Source organism: Stenella coeruleoalba, assembly GCF_951394435.1.
Source record: "Stenella coeruleoalba genome assembly, chromosome: 15".
NCBI classification, from domain to species: Eukaryota; Metazoa; Chordata; class Mammalia; order Artiodactyla; family Delphinidae; genus Stenella; species Stenella coeruleoalba.
In genome coordinates this window covers 58,149,522-58,165,941 of record NC_137161.1, presented here as the reverse complement: position 1 = coordinate 58,165,941, position 16,420 = coordinate 58,149,522, and the positions used below count along the sequence as shown (strand labels likewise).

Genomic DNA, 16,420 nt, shown 5'->3' with positions numbered 1-16,420 from the left:
GCGGTGCTGAGCAGTTTTTGATGGACTCACCCTTTATCAACAGAACGGTTCTGAAGCAGGCAGTATCATCTCCCCACTTTCACAGATGAGGAGAAGGCTCAGGGAGATTAACTAGTTTGCTCAAGGCCACACAGCTGGGATTCAAACCCAGGTTCTTCTGAATCCAGAGCCCCGAATCCTAAACGTTACACTCCTTGTTAATTAAATGTCGGACTTTTCAAGGACTTGATTTCTCTCTTTCCACTTCATTAAGCTTTTATTTTGAAAAATTTCAAACTTTCAAAAAAATTTAAAGAACAGTACAATAAACACATATGCTCTTAGCCTAGATTCATCAATGGTTAATATTCAGTGGCACTTGCCTCCTCCCTCACTATACCCACACACTCACACATTTCTACCTTGTGAATCATTCCAAAGTTGTAAGCAGCATGGCGCTTTACTCCTAAACTCTTCAGCCTGTATTTCCTAAGAACGAGGACATTCTCCCACAGAACCACAATGCCATCAACATCCCCAAGAAAGGTAATACTGATCTCGATTACGTTATCCAATCGCAATCTATGTGCAAATTTTTCCAATTTCACAAAAAAAGCCCTCTAAAGCCACTTTGTTTTTATTCCTCAATCCAAGATCCAATCTCAGGCGACAGTTGTCATGTCTCTTCCATTTCAGTAATCTAGAACAGTACCTGGCCCTCTCCATTCCGTTTGCTCTTCCCTGACACTCCCATTTGTGAAACGTTGTCTAAATGTCCCGCATTCTGGGTTTGTCTTCAGAATCTTTATTATTTATGCTCTTTTCTCATTTTTGCCAAGATGAGGCACATGACAGTGACTGGGCCATCAGCAAAATAAGGCAACATAGAGGATTTTGCAGAACTGACAGGACCACAAAACTAGCCTTGGCCTTGCAAGAGAAGCAAATCAACGAGCTCACATTTTCACGGACTTACAATCAAACCACATAACTTGCTTAGGGAGCTTCACAATACTCCTGCTGGAAACGACTCTTTAGGCATTCAGATGAGTACAGCCAGAGATGTCCACTTTGTCTAAAAGCTCTCGCCTGCAAGGGCGTTAGGACGAAGCACACAGAGTGCTGGAAACTGGGGAAACAGGGAATATATAACATTCACATTCACATTCGTTAACAAGAGGATAATAAAGAGAGTGGGGCTTGGTCCAGAATTCAAACGTAGATGGAGCATTTGGAGTACGATTGCCACATGTGGGCGTCGTGAGCCTTGTACGTGCCCATAGCTGTGCTTGTTCTGGGGCACGAGCGGTCTGCAGGCGGCGGGGGGGGTGGGGGGTGGACACAGCCAGAGCAGAGGCCCATGGTGGGAACATGCCTGGTGTGTCTGAAGAACAGCAAAGACGCAGAGAGAGCCAGGTGGTATCGGGTGATGCCCAGCCTCATAGGCCCCTGTAAACATCTCTCCTCTTCGTCAGAGGCCACTTTGAGCAAAGGAAGGACGTGATCTGACTTAACGTGTTAAGAGGATGACACTGCACACAGTGTCAAGAATAAACTGTAGGGGACCAGGCAGAAGCCAGTGACCGGTTAAGAGGCTGCTGCCAACAGTGCAGGTGAGAGATGATGGCAAGCCAGGCACTAAGGGGTCGAGCTGGGAGAGACGGTCAGATCCCGGATATATCTGGAGGGAAGCGCGACCTAGGTGTGCTGACCAACAGGAAGTTGAGTTTGAGAGAAGGAGGGGAGACAAGGAAGAGCCCCAGGTGTTTGCCCCCAGGATGGAGCGGCCTGCTCCCACGTGGCAGGGGGGAAGGCTGCGTCCCCACGCCTCATTCCCCACTGCCACTGGCCCTATCACAACCTCTTAACTGGCCTCCCTATGACTGTGCCAGGCGCACCACATACCCTGACTCACTGACTCCTCCCAACAGCTCTGATTTACATGCGACGAAACTGAAGTGCCAAGAGATTAAGTTACTCGTTGAAGGTCATACGATGGCAGGTGGCAAGGGGCCGAGCTGGGATTTCTCCCAGCACAGCGTAGCTCCCAAGCCCACACTCATAACCACTAGGTTACATGGCCTCTCCAGACCCTCGACATGGCTCATAGGCCTCTGCTGGCACCGTCTGACCCAGCAGTTCCGGTTCTAGAAGTGAACATTCAGGATGGCTGTCCCCGTGGACACCCTTTGATGGCTTCCCACTGCACTGGAGTTGAGATCCTGCTCATCGCAGCCGCTCTCTCCCCTGCTCCTTTCCTGCCAGCCGCATGGGCCTCCTCCAGGATTCTGGGAGGCCGTAGCAAGCTCACGCTCGCCTTCGCCTCCCACTCTGACATCTTCTCGAACTCCCAGGCCTCATCTCTGCATTTTCTCATGCAATCTGCTGGTCCCTCCTTGCCTGTGCCTCTCCAGAGAGGCTTCCCTCGCCAGCCTGTGAGCCCTCTTCTCCTAGTTATTCTCTAGCCCTGGACCCTGTTCATCACCTCCACAGAGCCACCTCAGTCAACCTGTGATTGTGCCTTTAGTATTTACTTCCTCACCTGTTTATGGTCCCTTCCCCTTGCCCCCAACTGTAAGCACCACAGAGCAAGTCTGACTTCAGTTCACTATGACAGCCTAGATCCCAGCACTGTGCCTGGCATGCAGCAGGTGCTCAGTAAGCTGAATTAATGGATGGGTTTCACTGAATGGATTTAAAGAACCAGAATACAAGGTTAGGTGCGTGCCGCAAATGGCATGGTTACAACTATGTGAATGTCAAGTGCCCACATGGATGCTTCCTGAGGATGCCTGGTGGCTGCCTGGCATCTCTTTTTGGGTGTTTGGGTAAGGGGGGACTTTCCCATACTGTCACTGCCCATGTTGTCTGGACGCAGGCAGACGGGCAGGAACCTGGCTTCTCCTCTGCTTGTCCTCAGAACACTACTGGGCTGTCGGTCAGTAGGCCCGGCGGTGACTGTGCAGGAGTGCCCCGCCCTCCTGGATGCCTGGATGCAGTACAGCGCCCTTCATCTGGGCCCACGCAGCCAGAGCCATCTTTCTTACCCCCCAAAACGGCGTCATCATACAAGTGATGAACTGATTTAAATATTTCAAGATGTGCTCCTCAAAGCAGAAAATGCCAACCCCTCAGCATCCCGCAGCATGAGTTCTATCTCGTTGATTCAGCAGCTGCTGAGGGGACGCCAGCTCTCATTCACCGAGCACCTGCTACGTGCCAAGCTGGGCGCCCTGTGCTTCACGAACGTGATCTCTTTTGATCTTCAACAGCCCTCCTCACAAGGTCTTTTAGAACCATTTTAAAGGCAAGGCCACTGAGCCTCACGAGCATTAAGACCCTGAGGAAGGTCACAAAGCTGCTTGCTTCCCACTACAGCAGGGGCCGCAAAACCAAACGTCAATGGGGCCAGGTGGTTGGAACACAGGAGAGCGCGCCCCGTCTCCGGGCTCTACCCAGAGGAGCGTCGGGGCTGGGGAAGCTCACCATCTGCAACGGTGGCAACCAATTCAATCAAGGAGAGAAACCCAAACTCCTTAACTGTTAGAGAGAAGTATTTACAGACGCAGTAACATGATGTCTTCCCTTTGCTTTAACACGCTGGGGGCGGCGGGGAGCAGGGGTGGTTAAAAGAGAAACGGAAGAGCCAAGGAAATGAGGCTCAGCACAAGGCACAAACTTCTGAAGCTGAAGCCTGCGTGTACAGAGACTCTATGTTCCCTCTAAAATCGAATCGACTTCGCCTAGTCAAGTCTACTCTAGTCTTCCCTTCCCCTCCCCCTTCCCTCCCTCCCTCCCTCGCCTTCCCCTCCTTCCTTTATGGCTGCCAGTCCTGACCTCCTCCCCACACCACACTTTTTTCCAGTGAAAACGAAACAGGCTTTCAGCACAGTTCACATTTTTTCTGAAGGGGTGATGGCCTCTTTGATGCTCTTCTTTGGAAGCCACCTTGACAGAGCTCACCTGCCATACCTGGCCCCCCAGCTGGCTGCTGGACATGTGGGATGGCTCCTGAGTGCTCTTATGCTGTGGTTTCTTATCAAAGTGTGACAAGTTTAGCAAATACAGTTAAAGTCTCTTCCTGCTGCAGAGCTGGCATTCCTTTAAGCAGACCCTATCACCTTAGATAAAAGTTGACCAACCCCCAAACACTTCTCCCTGAGTCAGCTTCCTCAAGCTTCAGGGAGACAAAACACGGCCTCATAAGAAGCAAGCCCAGCCTCCAACATTCAGCAACTATGAATGCCTTCACCTACATTAGGAGGTTTCCTACCTTTAGTATACACAGGAAGGCATTTTGTGAAGTGCAAAGCATGTTAATTTTTCCCCAATGGAAGGTGAGAAGCTCCAGCATTTAAGAATAAACACCGAAAAGAAAAGTCAACACATGCGTATCTTACTCTAGTACCATATGCTCATAAAATCCATAATTCATAGTATTTTCTGGACGGCACCCTCTTTAGCAAAGACATAATTTGCAATCAGGTTGGGTAAAGACAGACAGCCATTACTTTCTTTTTTGTTTGTTTATTTGTTTTTGCGGTACGCGGGCCTCTCACTGTTGTGGCCTCTCCTGTTGTGGAGCACAGGCTCCAGACGCGCAGGCTCAGCGGTCATGGCTCACGGGCCTAGCCGCTCCGCGGCATGTGGGATCTTCCAGGACCGGGGCACGAACCCGTGTCCCCTGCATCGGCAGGCAGACTCTCAACCACTGTGCCACCAGGGAAGCCCCAGCCATTGCTTTCTTAATGGCCAACTACCCAAAAAGGCTCAGTTAAGTGATCTCAACTAGCAATCTAATCAATTAAAATTGATAAGTGAAATACTTTTAACCTTTGTTTCAGCAGGCCATTCCTAGCGGGAGGAGGGAGGGAATATGAATTCCCAGCATAAAATTTAATTCCATTTCAGGGATGCAAACATTCTTGCTGCCTTGATGGAGTGGCCCCCTTTAAAGCACACTGTTTCTCTCTCTTTCCTTGAATCCAATCAGAGAAAGATGGGTTTATGGGTCTCTCCAGCCAATTCCATCAATTTAAACCTTTACAGAAACCCCTGTGACCATTTCTCAAGGGGGAAAAGGGCCAAAGAAGATGGGCATAGAGCACAGAGGGGACGTAGCTTCCTTGTTCTTCTGAGAGAGAAGGAAAAAAGAGCAGAAACCAAGAGGAGGCAAGAAAAAGGAGTCGGACAATCAGGTAAAACCCATAATAATCATTTACCGAGAACCTTCCGTGTGTCAGGCAGCGTGCCCTGCTCTTCACAGGCACCACCGCATTCGATTATTGGGTAATACTCCGGTCTCCTGAGCATATGCGAGGCACTATGCTCGGTCATATTCTATTTCATATTACAGTTCACTCAAGTCTCAAAACAGCCCCGTAATGTAAGGAAGATCATCCTGATTTTACAGGTGAGGAAACAGAAGCTGTGATGGTTTCAATCATTTGCTCGAGGGAATACAGAGCAGGGCAGGGGTACCTGGCTCAAAAGCCAGCCCTCGATGGTCTATATCATAATCGCTGGTCACACAACTGAATGAGTTTTGTTAAAACTCATTCAGTTGTACACTAAAACTTGATGAATTTTACAGGATGTAAACTATATTTCAATAACGCTGATTTAAAACAAGGGCCCTCTCATCACTGTACACTACAGAGTGGCCATCTGCTGCTCCTGCCTCTCCAGCTCCCATCTCTTCTTTGTGATTTTCCTTTGAGGGTCCCCTCCTTCCTCATCCCCAGGTGATGGGGTTCAAAAGGAACAGGTCCCACCTCCCAGCACCACAGCTGAGCATGTGACCTTGGCCTAGCCAACTTCTAAAAAGTTATAGGGAAAGAGAAGCTCTGTTTTTGTCAGCGCTGCTTAGCCAGTTCAGCAGATCTTGGCCATCTTGTCACTACTCGGTGAGAGCCCTCTGGAGGATGAAGCCAGAACAAAGGAAAGCAGAGCTGAGAGATGGAGGGTGGCAGCTTCCTGATGACACTGCTTGAGTCCCTAGATCTAGCCATGCCTGAAGGCAGAACTACTTCTGGTTTGACAGTGGTTATCAGCGAATTCCCCTTTCTTTCTCCTTAAGCTAGTCTAAGTTGGGTTTTCTATCTCTTATAACCAAAGAGTCCTAAAATATCATAATGTCTTTAAGAAACAAAAAACTATCTTGCCCGTCAGTGTGCACGTGCCCCACAGCAAACAGAGGAAAAAGAGAGTTATATGAATATGAGAAGGGTTACGGGAACATGACCAGGCTTTGTACCCACTGTCTCCTTTAAATCTCAGCCTCACACTGCAGGGTAGAGCACTGAGGCACTGCGTGGTTAAATAAGAAGCCCAGGCTTGCAGGCTAAGCACATGGTTCTCTGGCTTCCAAAGCCATCATCTTTACCTAAATGCTGGTGATTTGCATTTTTGAAAGTTTTCTTTGTTTTAGCAGCAGAATCCTTTAGAATCCTCATTAAAATCATACAGACAACCTTTAATACACAAAACCAATCAGACTGGTGCTGCTATGACTATACGGAGGGTAGGGACCCTGGAGCTGTGCCCACCCCCGCTTGAGACCCCAATCACTGTGCACAGATCTTTCAGCAAAACCCCCGCACAGCGCCCACTGGTCTCCAGAAAGCAGGGCCCACAGACTGACTTCAAGGTGCCCAGAATCTAGGGCCCTTTCTTCGAAAGTTTCGTGTGACAAGCACACTCTGTTAGCTCATGGTCACGAATCAATCCCAGTACAACATGCAGGTCGCACATGACCCTCCGAGCGACGCGTGAGCCAGCTTGGTGGTGCCCCCCCCTCCCACCCCCGCCGTGACTTGGGGTGACCAACTCACTCAGATCAAGGACGTCATCCGTTTTGATCAGGTCTTCCTCCCGCGTCAGCGGCAGCTGGGTCTCGGGCTGCCCTCGCAGTTGCAGTGACAGGGAACGGAGCATGAAGAACACCCGGATGGCCTGGACCAACAGTTCGGAGAGCAGAGAAGATGGAAACTGAAGTGAGATGCTCCGTATGGAGAAATCACACAGTGACTCTTGATTTACAACAAACAAAATAAAGCCCCCCCTCTCAGTATCATGGTTCTGGTGCTTTCAGAGCCAAGATAAAAAACAATCAAGGATGCACCCTGTTTTCAATTATCCACAGGTTCAGGTTTGGGCCACTTCACCTCACTGAGCACCTGTCACTTGCCAAGACCTTTCCTCTAGTGTCATGTGACCTTCATGGCACCCCTGCTCAGCAGGCAGCCCCGCTTCGCAGATGAGGCACTGAGACCCAAGGAGGCCAAGTGACCTGCCCCCTGCTCACATCTACGGAGGGCAAGAACCAGGCCTCTTCCAACTAAACCAGCACAGAATTTGGAAATCCAAATCACGAGTGTTTCAAGGACCCACCTACTGGATGTGGGGGTGAGGGAGACAGAAGGTGAGATGCTGGTGGGGTTCAGGGATGGCCAGACCCGGCAGCCCTTCACCCAGGAGCCTTGGCCCCTTGGCCTTACAACAGGGGCTGTGCCACTGACAGGGCAGAGGATCTGCCACCTGGCAAGTGTGCAGTGATGTCAGTGCCCCGAGAGCCCCTCAGACTTCCCCAGCCAGCTTTCTGGGGACAGAGGTGGCCCCCATCAGCACAGGGATTCCTGGCCCATTGAGGAGTCTTGGCAGACTCCAGTGTGAGCAGGCATTTCCAGGGAGCAGAAACAAAGCAGAATCCCAGGCCTTGGAAGCCAGACAAGTTTGTGCAGAAAGCAGCCTTCACCCTGGGGCTAGCCTGCTCTGGAGGTACCCTCCGCTTGAGTCCTAGATTGGGGCTGACTTGCCCACCAACAAGAGGCCAGGAGGGGGAGGGGCAGCCACAGGGGAGGTGGTCTCTGGGCCACTTTCCCTGACTCGTAGCTGGTGGGCCTGCCCGAGGCAAACGGCTCCTGAGTCAGACATACAGGTCCGCGTTGGACTCTCAGCTCCACCACGCTGGGCAAGGCCCCTGACCCCCACGAGCTTCCATTCCCTCCTGCGTGAAATGGGGGTGGGAGTCTCTACCGCACGGGGCTGCTGGGAGATTCTGAGATGACCCTGGCGGGGCAGCAGCCAGCACGGGGTCCATAAAGGGGCAGCCACCCCTTACTCCCGCCACTCAACATCTGGGCACAGGGAGGCGACGGGGACAAACCACTGTCGCCACTGGTGAGCCATGCAGCCGCTTTTGGGTCCTCTTGTTTCCAAGTTCTGAGGCTGTAGGCCTGGGTCACTGAGACGGGAGGCTGCCCTTTATAAGACAAGGTGCCTCCCAAAGCAAGAGGCGGGGGGACAGATGACTGCTCGCAAAGAGCCAGGCTTGCACTGGCTCCCGATGACCCAGACAACCAGGGTGCCCGTGGGCACCTCTAAACCCTAATCCTGCCTTGGCCCAGAACTGGCAGGAGACCTTGGGCCAATTACTTAATTTCCTAATGCAGAAAACTGGAAGAACAGTCCTATCTCCTGGACCTATTGTGAGGTCAGGTATCCCCTGTCAACCAGAAGCACTAGAGAAAAGATAAGCTTTTATATGATAATGATGGTGGTGGTGGTGGCATTGATCAGATTGTTTTTAATGTTTTAAAGTGCAGTCTTCATAAAGACATCTGTAATAATCAGAAGAAAAAGAGTTGTAGTTTCACTATAAACCCAGCAACACAGGTTTTCTATATTAAGCACCAATTGCGTGCCAGGCACCATAGGCACCTTACTGCAATGTAAAGATTTTAAGCAGGAAGGAATGGAGCTGAGAGGGGCAGGGTGATCAAGTTCACACTTGAGAGAAGTGAGGTGGGGACTGAAACCAGGAATGTTTGATACTTGTGTCACTTAGGCATATACACAAGGGAATTCAAACCCAGCCCAAGTGCAGAAAGCCCAAGATGTGGGTGGTCACTTAAACTACTTGGCTGCTTGAGCTCTCAAGTAAGGAGCCCTGACCTCAGAGATGAGGGGAAATAAAACAGAAAACAGAAATAAAACAGAAGAAGGGTTTTTCTGTGTCAAAAACCCATTCCTCTCAGAGTTCTGAAGGCAAAGAAATCAAGCAGGACCAAAGCTGGGGGATGAGAAAGGAGAAACGTGTGTGGCTTTCTACAGCCCGATCACTCTGAAAACCAGAAACCTTCCAACATTAAAGGAGCCTGGAATTTGGCTCCTAAGGTAGACCTTTTTGATAAAACATCTGCTTTTGCTCTTCAAGTAACAAAATGGAAGATATTTCCAGGAATACAAAATAATAACAATAATAAAATAATTAAAAATATAAAACAAAATAAACACCCCCAATAATACTTTTCCTGTGTCCTGCCCCAACTCCTAAGAGAAGGAAGAGCATGTGAGAAGCCCACACACATGAATGTGAGGGCATGTTCCCACAGGGCCAAGTACTCCACTTGGGCGAAAGCGGGGCTCCCATGGGCGTCTATGGGGTTTGGCAGGCATGGTGACCAGCCCCACAACTCCGAGAATCCACAAAAGAAAGGTGAGATACCAGGATAAGGGTCATCAGGTCATCCCACTGCCCTCTAAAACAATAACCGCTCCCTCTGTTTACCCATGGCCTGCCAGGTACAGGTGAGGATTGTACTGTGTCACTTCGTTCCAGTCTTTTAACAACCCTGCATGGTTCCCACTTTACAGACAGGAAACCAAAGCCTACAGACGTTAGGTAGCCTGCCCAAGGTGATTCAACTAATAACCAGACTCCAAAGTCTGTGTTCTTCCAACCACATGCCTTTGCCTTCATAAGATTGAAGGATTAGGGCCCAGGCTTTTATTGAGTGTTTTTCTTGACTTTGCTAAATAAATGTGCAAGTTTAAAAGTATTACTGAAAAGGAAAAAGGCATCCTTCTTCTGTGAGATGCTATCATAGAACGATACAAAGACTGATTCTGGAAGAAGAGATTAGATTTGGAAAGGCGTGACGGCTGACCAAGCTCAAATATAAAGAAGAGACTTTTCCGGTTTGCTTCCATGCAGCTGGGAGTAAGCCCTGGCAAGGAGAGCCCCATGAGTGGGGTGGGGGATGGCTTCCGAGTCAGACAGAGCTTGGTTCATACTGGAGTCAGGCGAGTCACGTGGATCCCCCGAGCCTGGGCTGGAGCTCTGCAAATGGAGTGTCCACCACCCCGATCACAGGGTGGGAGACAGTGGAGGGGACACCTTGAGCCCTGGAGCAACGCTTGGTCCGAGCCCTCTCTCCCGCTGCCCTTGCCGGGTGCACAAGCTGATGAGTTCAGGCGACAGTCACTCAAGTTAGGAGCGCACCGAGGCCGTGGAAGTCAGTCATTCTTAAAAGAGTGCTGAAGCAGTTGAAAGTGGGCACAGCCCTTTGGGAAAGCAATTTGGCAACATGTAGCGTCACACAACAAAATATTCATACCCTTTGAACCAGAAATTCCACTTCTGGGAACTTATCCTAAAGAAATAAGCCAAAAGAAAGGAAACACTGTATTTGTGAAGCTGCTCATTACAGTTTAGTTGAAAATAATGTAATACTGGGAGCAACCAAAATGTCCACCAGCAGGAAAATGCCTGAGTAAATTATGGCAAAAGTCACCAGATGAACGTTTTATGCAGCAGTAAGAAATTAGGCTTATTAAAACTGTATCACAGTATGAAAAACTTCTTGCTCTACAATGGAGAGAGAAAAGCAGCAAGGATGAATGCAAGTCCATGGGTCCATACCCACGCAACCATGAAAAGATGTGTTTGCAAACAAAAATGGGAGAAGACACACAAAATGTACTGTTTGTTTAGGGTGATGAAATCACAGGAAATTCTTTCCCCCTACCTTTGAAACTTCATGAGATGTTATTGTATTTTCTTTAATGTGTAATATACATCCAAAGAGTAAAAGAAAAATAGCCTATTTCCTCAATGTCAATAGCGATAAACACAAAAACTGTTTGTGGTTTTACGAGGGAACAGGGACACAGAACGTACGGAGGGACAAATAAAACTTCATGCAAGTATCTTTATTTCATGATGGCTTCCATGGTTACTCCATAAAGATGGCTACCTAGTGTAAAAGAGATAGCTAGTGGGAAGCAGCTGCATAGCACAGGGAGATCAGCTCGGTGCTTTGTGACCACCTACAGGGGTGGGATAGGGAGGGTGGGAGGGAGGCGCAAGAGGGAGGAGATATGGTGATATATGTATATGTATAGCTGATTCACTTTGTTATACAGAAAAAACTAACACACCATTGCAAAGCAAATATACTCCAATAAAGATGTTAAAAAAAAAAAAAAGATGGCTAGTGGCTTAAATTCAGTTTTGGGTATTTACCAGAAAGTCCTCTCCCTAACTCTCTTTTCTCTAGCATTAAGCTTCAGTAGGTTTAGATCATTAAAAGACTCTGTTTCTTTCCCACTCAAGATGCTAGAATGCTCTACCACTCTTCAGGCACCTCACAGCTGCTCTCTCCCATTTACTCTGGGCAAGACCTGACAGGCAGGATACATGAGGAACCTGAGGCTCAGGGAGGTTAAGTAACTTGCTCAAGGTCACACAGCTAAAGTTGGGATTGAACCTTGGTTGGTCTGTGAGCCTGTGTTCTTTCTTAACTGCTTCTCTCAACTGCCCTTCCATGTGGGGTGGGTCCAGCTCAAGTCCAAGGTTCTGCATGCATGTCCTCATCAGATGCCAGTAGTTCCTGTGACCTCATTTCAACATGAATCTCCCTTCTTAGCTGGGATGGCTCAGTGGCACTCTTGCTATTTTGGTCTTATTTTGTATTATTTGTTTTCTCTCTATTCTTGCATCTAGCACAGTGCCTAGAAAATGCTTGATAAATATGTCGAATGATAGGCTAAATGGTGTAACTTGCAAAAGGCAAGAGGCAAAACATGACTTTATTGCCAGATGTCTCCCCGCGGTCTGCAAGGCTCTGACCCTCCTCTCCTAACCCCTTCCCTCACTCCGCTCCAGTCACCCTGCTCCCTGGACATGCCTTACTCTTCTGCATCTCGCAGCCTTTGCACTTACTGCTCCCTCTGTCTGGAAAGTGCCTCCTTTACATCTTTGCCTGGCTGGCTCCTTCTCACTCTCTAGGTCTCTGCTCAGATGTCACCTTGGCCGAGCAGCTTCCCCTGATCACTCTCTCCAAAGCGGTGTCCCCTCTTTCCTTCATAGCCCTCACTGCAGCCTGGTATCACACTTGTTCATAAACTTTGCCTCTCTCCATGCGATGAGAGGCCCCGAGTAGGGCCGCATGCCCTACTCACTCCTGCACCCTCAGGAGTCCAGCGGCTCTTTGACGAACGTACGAAGGAATGATTTACCAGTAAGGGTGGTTTGAACTACTTTGACAAGTCCTTAAGGAAAATAAAGGGTGGGATTTCTGAAAAGGGTCAGCCTCCTAAAAGTTAGAAAAGCCTATACTCGGCAGAAGGAAAAAAGAAAGGGAAGGAAAACCTTTGAATCCAACAGGACGAAATGGAATGTTCTCTGGATACAAGCAAAGAACATGAAACAAACCACATAAGCCCTCAATTGCTTGCTAAACCATACACTTCCTTTAGCTCAAATTCAAAGCACACTGCTGTGTTCTGATGCTTGAAATGGGCCGAGGAGCTAAGCTTCTGGAGGATTCCAGACAGCTGCCTTGCATCAGGAACTGGACTGGGGCGAAGGGTCAAAATTCCCCTTCAGAAATGGATCCTGGAAGTCACAAACGGAAGCTTCTCTCAGGTGGATGGCTCTGCTTTGAGATGGCCAGCCCCCTTTTATCTCATCCTGCCACCTTCTCCCTGGCTCTATACCCACGGATGCTGGGACTTGAGAGTTGCTTTTATAAACTCACCGGACACAAGCGACCCCAGGGAAGCCCAGACGTCCCAGGGGCTCTGCCTGTGCTTCAGTTAGCAGCCCATCTGGGGCAAGGGAGGCGTGCAGCACAGTCCTGGGAACTTGAACTAAGAGAGATGTGAGGGCAAGGGAGGAAGAACCCCAGCCTCAGGCACCTACTGGCCTTTGTGTTTTTGCCTTACTGCTGAGTCCTCCTGAGGACGCTGGCAGGACAGGCACTGCTGCTTTCTGGGTGAGGAGACAGTGGCTCAGAAGGGAGCAGGAACCCCAAAGCCCAAGCAACCTTCCCTCTGCCATACGCCTCACCCCTAAATTTCTCCTGTGGATCAAAATCGTTTGCCCCAAGCCAGCAGGACATGATGCCAGGAACCAGCCAACAAGGCCAAGGTCCTCGCTGGGCTCCAAGGCCTCTGGGAACTGCCTCCTTCAGCTCCTCCCAGCCCCATCACTTCCCACGTAGCCTCCCTCACGGTGGGCTCCGGCCACAGTCCCCTCTTTGTCGGAGGTGCTGGAATGTGCCACGTCTTTCTGGGCCTTTGCCTCCCCCAGCTGCCCAGCCCTTCCCCACAGTCTCGGCTCAAGGACCAGCCCTCTGTGCTGCTCCACCTCCTTCCCCGGGTAGGATTAGGGACCTGACCCCATGTTCCTTTAGAAACGGCCTTGGCCCATGGAATGGCACTGCCTCTTCCCACCTCGCCCTCTAGACTCTGATTCCTTGAGGAGTGGGGCTAATAAACACAATGAAGGCGGCAGTGGCAGGCAGCGGGTCAGAATGGCCACGCTGCCTAGGTTGCATTCTGGCTCTGCTACTTATTAGCTGGGGGACCTTGAGCAAATCACTTGACCTCTTCGTGCCTCAGTTTATCCCTCTGCAAGATGGGGATAATACTAGCGCCAACCTTCTAGAGTGGTTGTAGAATTACGTGAGGAAATTCATATAAAGAACTGATATGAATGATCTGCTTTATCACACAGGCTATGAGCTCACGTGACTGTTAATGAAACCTGACGGACTGTGGACTGAAAAGAAGGCAGGATGCAACCCAGAGCAGCAGCTCTCAACGTTCACAATCTTCTGGACCTTCTGGCTCAGGGTCCAAGGAGGACCTGGGGACGGGGTCCTCTCTGGCCTGGGGATACAACAGCTTGACTGGGTGTGTTGCCATTACCCTGCTTGGGAGCATCTCCTAGGCCAACCAAAGGTTAAGGGTGAGCGTGTCCACTCCATGAAGGAGTGCAGACATGACATGCATTTGTCAGAACCAATCCCCCCGTAAAGGCCGGTGCCAAGGATGCCCAGTGCAAACACTGCCGCCCGCAAACAATCACGTGCCCGGCCATGGGGCCCACAGCCCTGGCTGGGAGCACAAGGAAGGAAGGTGTCACTGGCCCGGAGAGAGGGTGGGTCCTGCGGTGAGGGCTGTGGGTTTGGTCAGACAGCAGGGAAGGTGGATTGACTGCAGACACGGGTCCAACTTCCTCTGTGACCCACCCCCACCCGGCCAGGCATCTGAGGCAAAATCACCAGCAGGAAGGCCATGGAATCCTCTTGCTTTAGGCAGATCCAGCAAGTTAATCCCGCTCCTCAAAATCTAAAGGTTAAAACACTTCTGCCACTCTGGTTACACTTGGATTAACTCAGAGGAAGATGCGGCCTGATAACGGGAGCCGAGTGCAATGAATTCCTCTAATTTATCCACTAACCGCCACATCTCCAGGGAACGATTTTCTAGGAAAAGGTTATGGTGCTTTCTAAGAAAGAAACTGATCTTACCAGGGAGATAAAATACCCTGAACAGCCCTGGGAGATTGCTTCAGAAAAAAAGTGCTGATAACGGAAGCACACACTGCAGCTGGGTTCTGAGAACTAATCTCTTCACACACCTCTCCTGCAGGCCAGCAAGAATCACAATTGCATTTGCATGTGCCTCGTCCCCAAGATCCCTCAGATACCTTAACACCACCATCTCTGGGGGACCCGGCCTCACGGGGCTGCTTTCATAGCAGCCTCACCTGCACTATGTCGACTGCTCACCCCCCATGCTCCTTCGCAGAAGCCTGGCCCCGCTTCCTCTTTCAGAGCTCTGGGGTTGGGGCCAGCTCCGCGCCAGCGAAGGCAGCCTGCCTGCCACCAACACCGACATCCGGCATCTGTGGCCAGATACGATGGAATTTCAATCTCTGCTTTAACAAAGGGCAGCGCGCCTGGGGAAGTTAGGCCTGGTGGCGGGGTGCGAGGGAGGAGCTCTGGCTCTCCTGAAGGCGTGTTGGAAGGCAGGTCTGGATGTGGTCGGGAACCCTCCGCCCCCCGCTCCGGAGGTGCTCCTGGAGGGCAGCAGCCCAGGAGAGGCTGAGTAGAGCGCCCACTCACCCGCCGGGTCTTCTCCACGTCACCACACGGCAGCCGCTTCACAAAGTCAATGCCCGTCAGCGGCGTGCCCGTGGGGGGCAGCAGGATGGAGGCATCCATCATGAGATATTCCACATTCATGGGCTTCATCTAGAAGACAGACATCGAAGGGAAGCTCACTGAAGGGAGGAAGGCGCTGGGGCAGGTGACACTGGCCTCTCACCTCCATCGGCACATATTAAAGAGCACATCAACTGAGATTCAGACTGAGTGAAGCCTCGAGGCAGCCAGATGTGAGAGACGTGCCTTGTTGTTTTTGAAGTTGCAGATGTCCCCTCATCTGCAGTGACAGCTCAGACACTCTGGAGAAGCTGCCTCCCTGCTGTGGAAAGCTCTTCTTTCTCACCCTCTTGTTCCCCTCGCCGCAGCAGGGAGAGGGGCCTCAGTAAGGAGGCCAGCCCTTTACGGTGGTCCCTTTAGGGTGGTCTGCCCTGTGTGCGGAAGCCTGACTGCTGCCCGCCTCCTTCGCTGGCACTTCCAATACGATGACAGCAGATGTAGCGACGTGGCCCCCGTTTAAGGGGACCTGACTGCGGGCCAGGCAGAGAACTAGCGGCTTTGCGCGTAGGCCCTGTCCAAGCCTCCCAACAACCCCAGCAGGGAGGCTGCCGAACTTACCGAGAAAACGGAGGCTTGGGGAAGCCGAAGAATGGATGTGGGCGCACTCAGCCGGCTGGCGGCAGAACCATGGCACGGACCCAGGCCTGCCCTTCTCCAGACCCACTATGATTTCCACAACACAACCCGCATTTCCCCTTCCTTCCTTGTCCCCCTGGCTTCTTACCTGGGGTAACAGAACCAAGTCACTTATTAAGCACCTACTTCTCGCCAGGCCCCTGCAGGGCTCACCTCCTACTGGGCGGGTGCTGGGGCTGTCCCATACTACAGAGGGGATCGCTGAGCTCGGAGGGAGGGTGCGTGCCCACAGCCACTGGGCCAGAGGGGCAGAGCTGTCTGCCTCCTTCCACACCGCCTCCAGGAAGCCTTCTCCGATTACCAAGACACATGCTAACATCACCTCCCCTCCTGGAACTTTGTTGCGTCAGTACTGACCCCTTAATTGCACGTGTTGTTGGACACTGACACTTCATTTACCTGGCATCATAAAGGAATGACATTTCACAAAGGTAAATATTCTATAGAATTAATTTTACTCCTTTAAGCATCATGAGCTTTTTCTGGACTCTTTTAGAAAGTGGGCT

The 16,420-nt window shown here is 50.7% G+C and overlaps 1 protein-coding gene across 3 annotated transcripts in view; it reads right to left on the bottom strand.

Annotated features, from left to right (window-relative positions):
- Window positions 1-16,420, bottom strand: part of CLEC16A (C-type lectin domain containing 16A) — a 210,078-nt gene that overhangs the window by 98,087 nt on the left and 95,571 nt on the right. For all 3 annotated transcript variants that reach the window (XM_079943839.1, XM_079943840.1, XM_079943841.1), the window contains exons 17-18: window positions 15,180-15,308; window positions 6,813-6,933 (exon numbers count right to left, since the gene is read on the bottom strand). In XM_079943839.1, coding sequence (XP_079799965.1) covers window positions 6,813-6,933; window positions 15,180-15,308 — 250 coding nt within the window. The remainder of the gene's footprint in view (window positions 1-6,812; window positions 6,934-15,179; window positions 15,309-16,420) is intronic.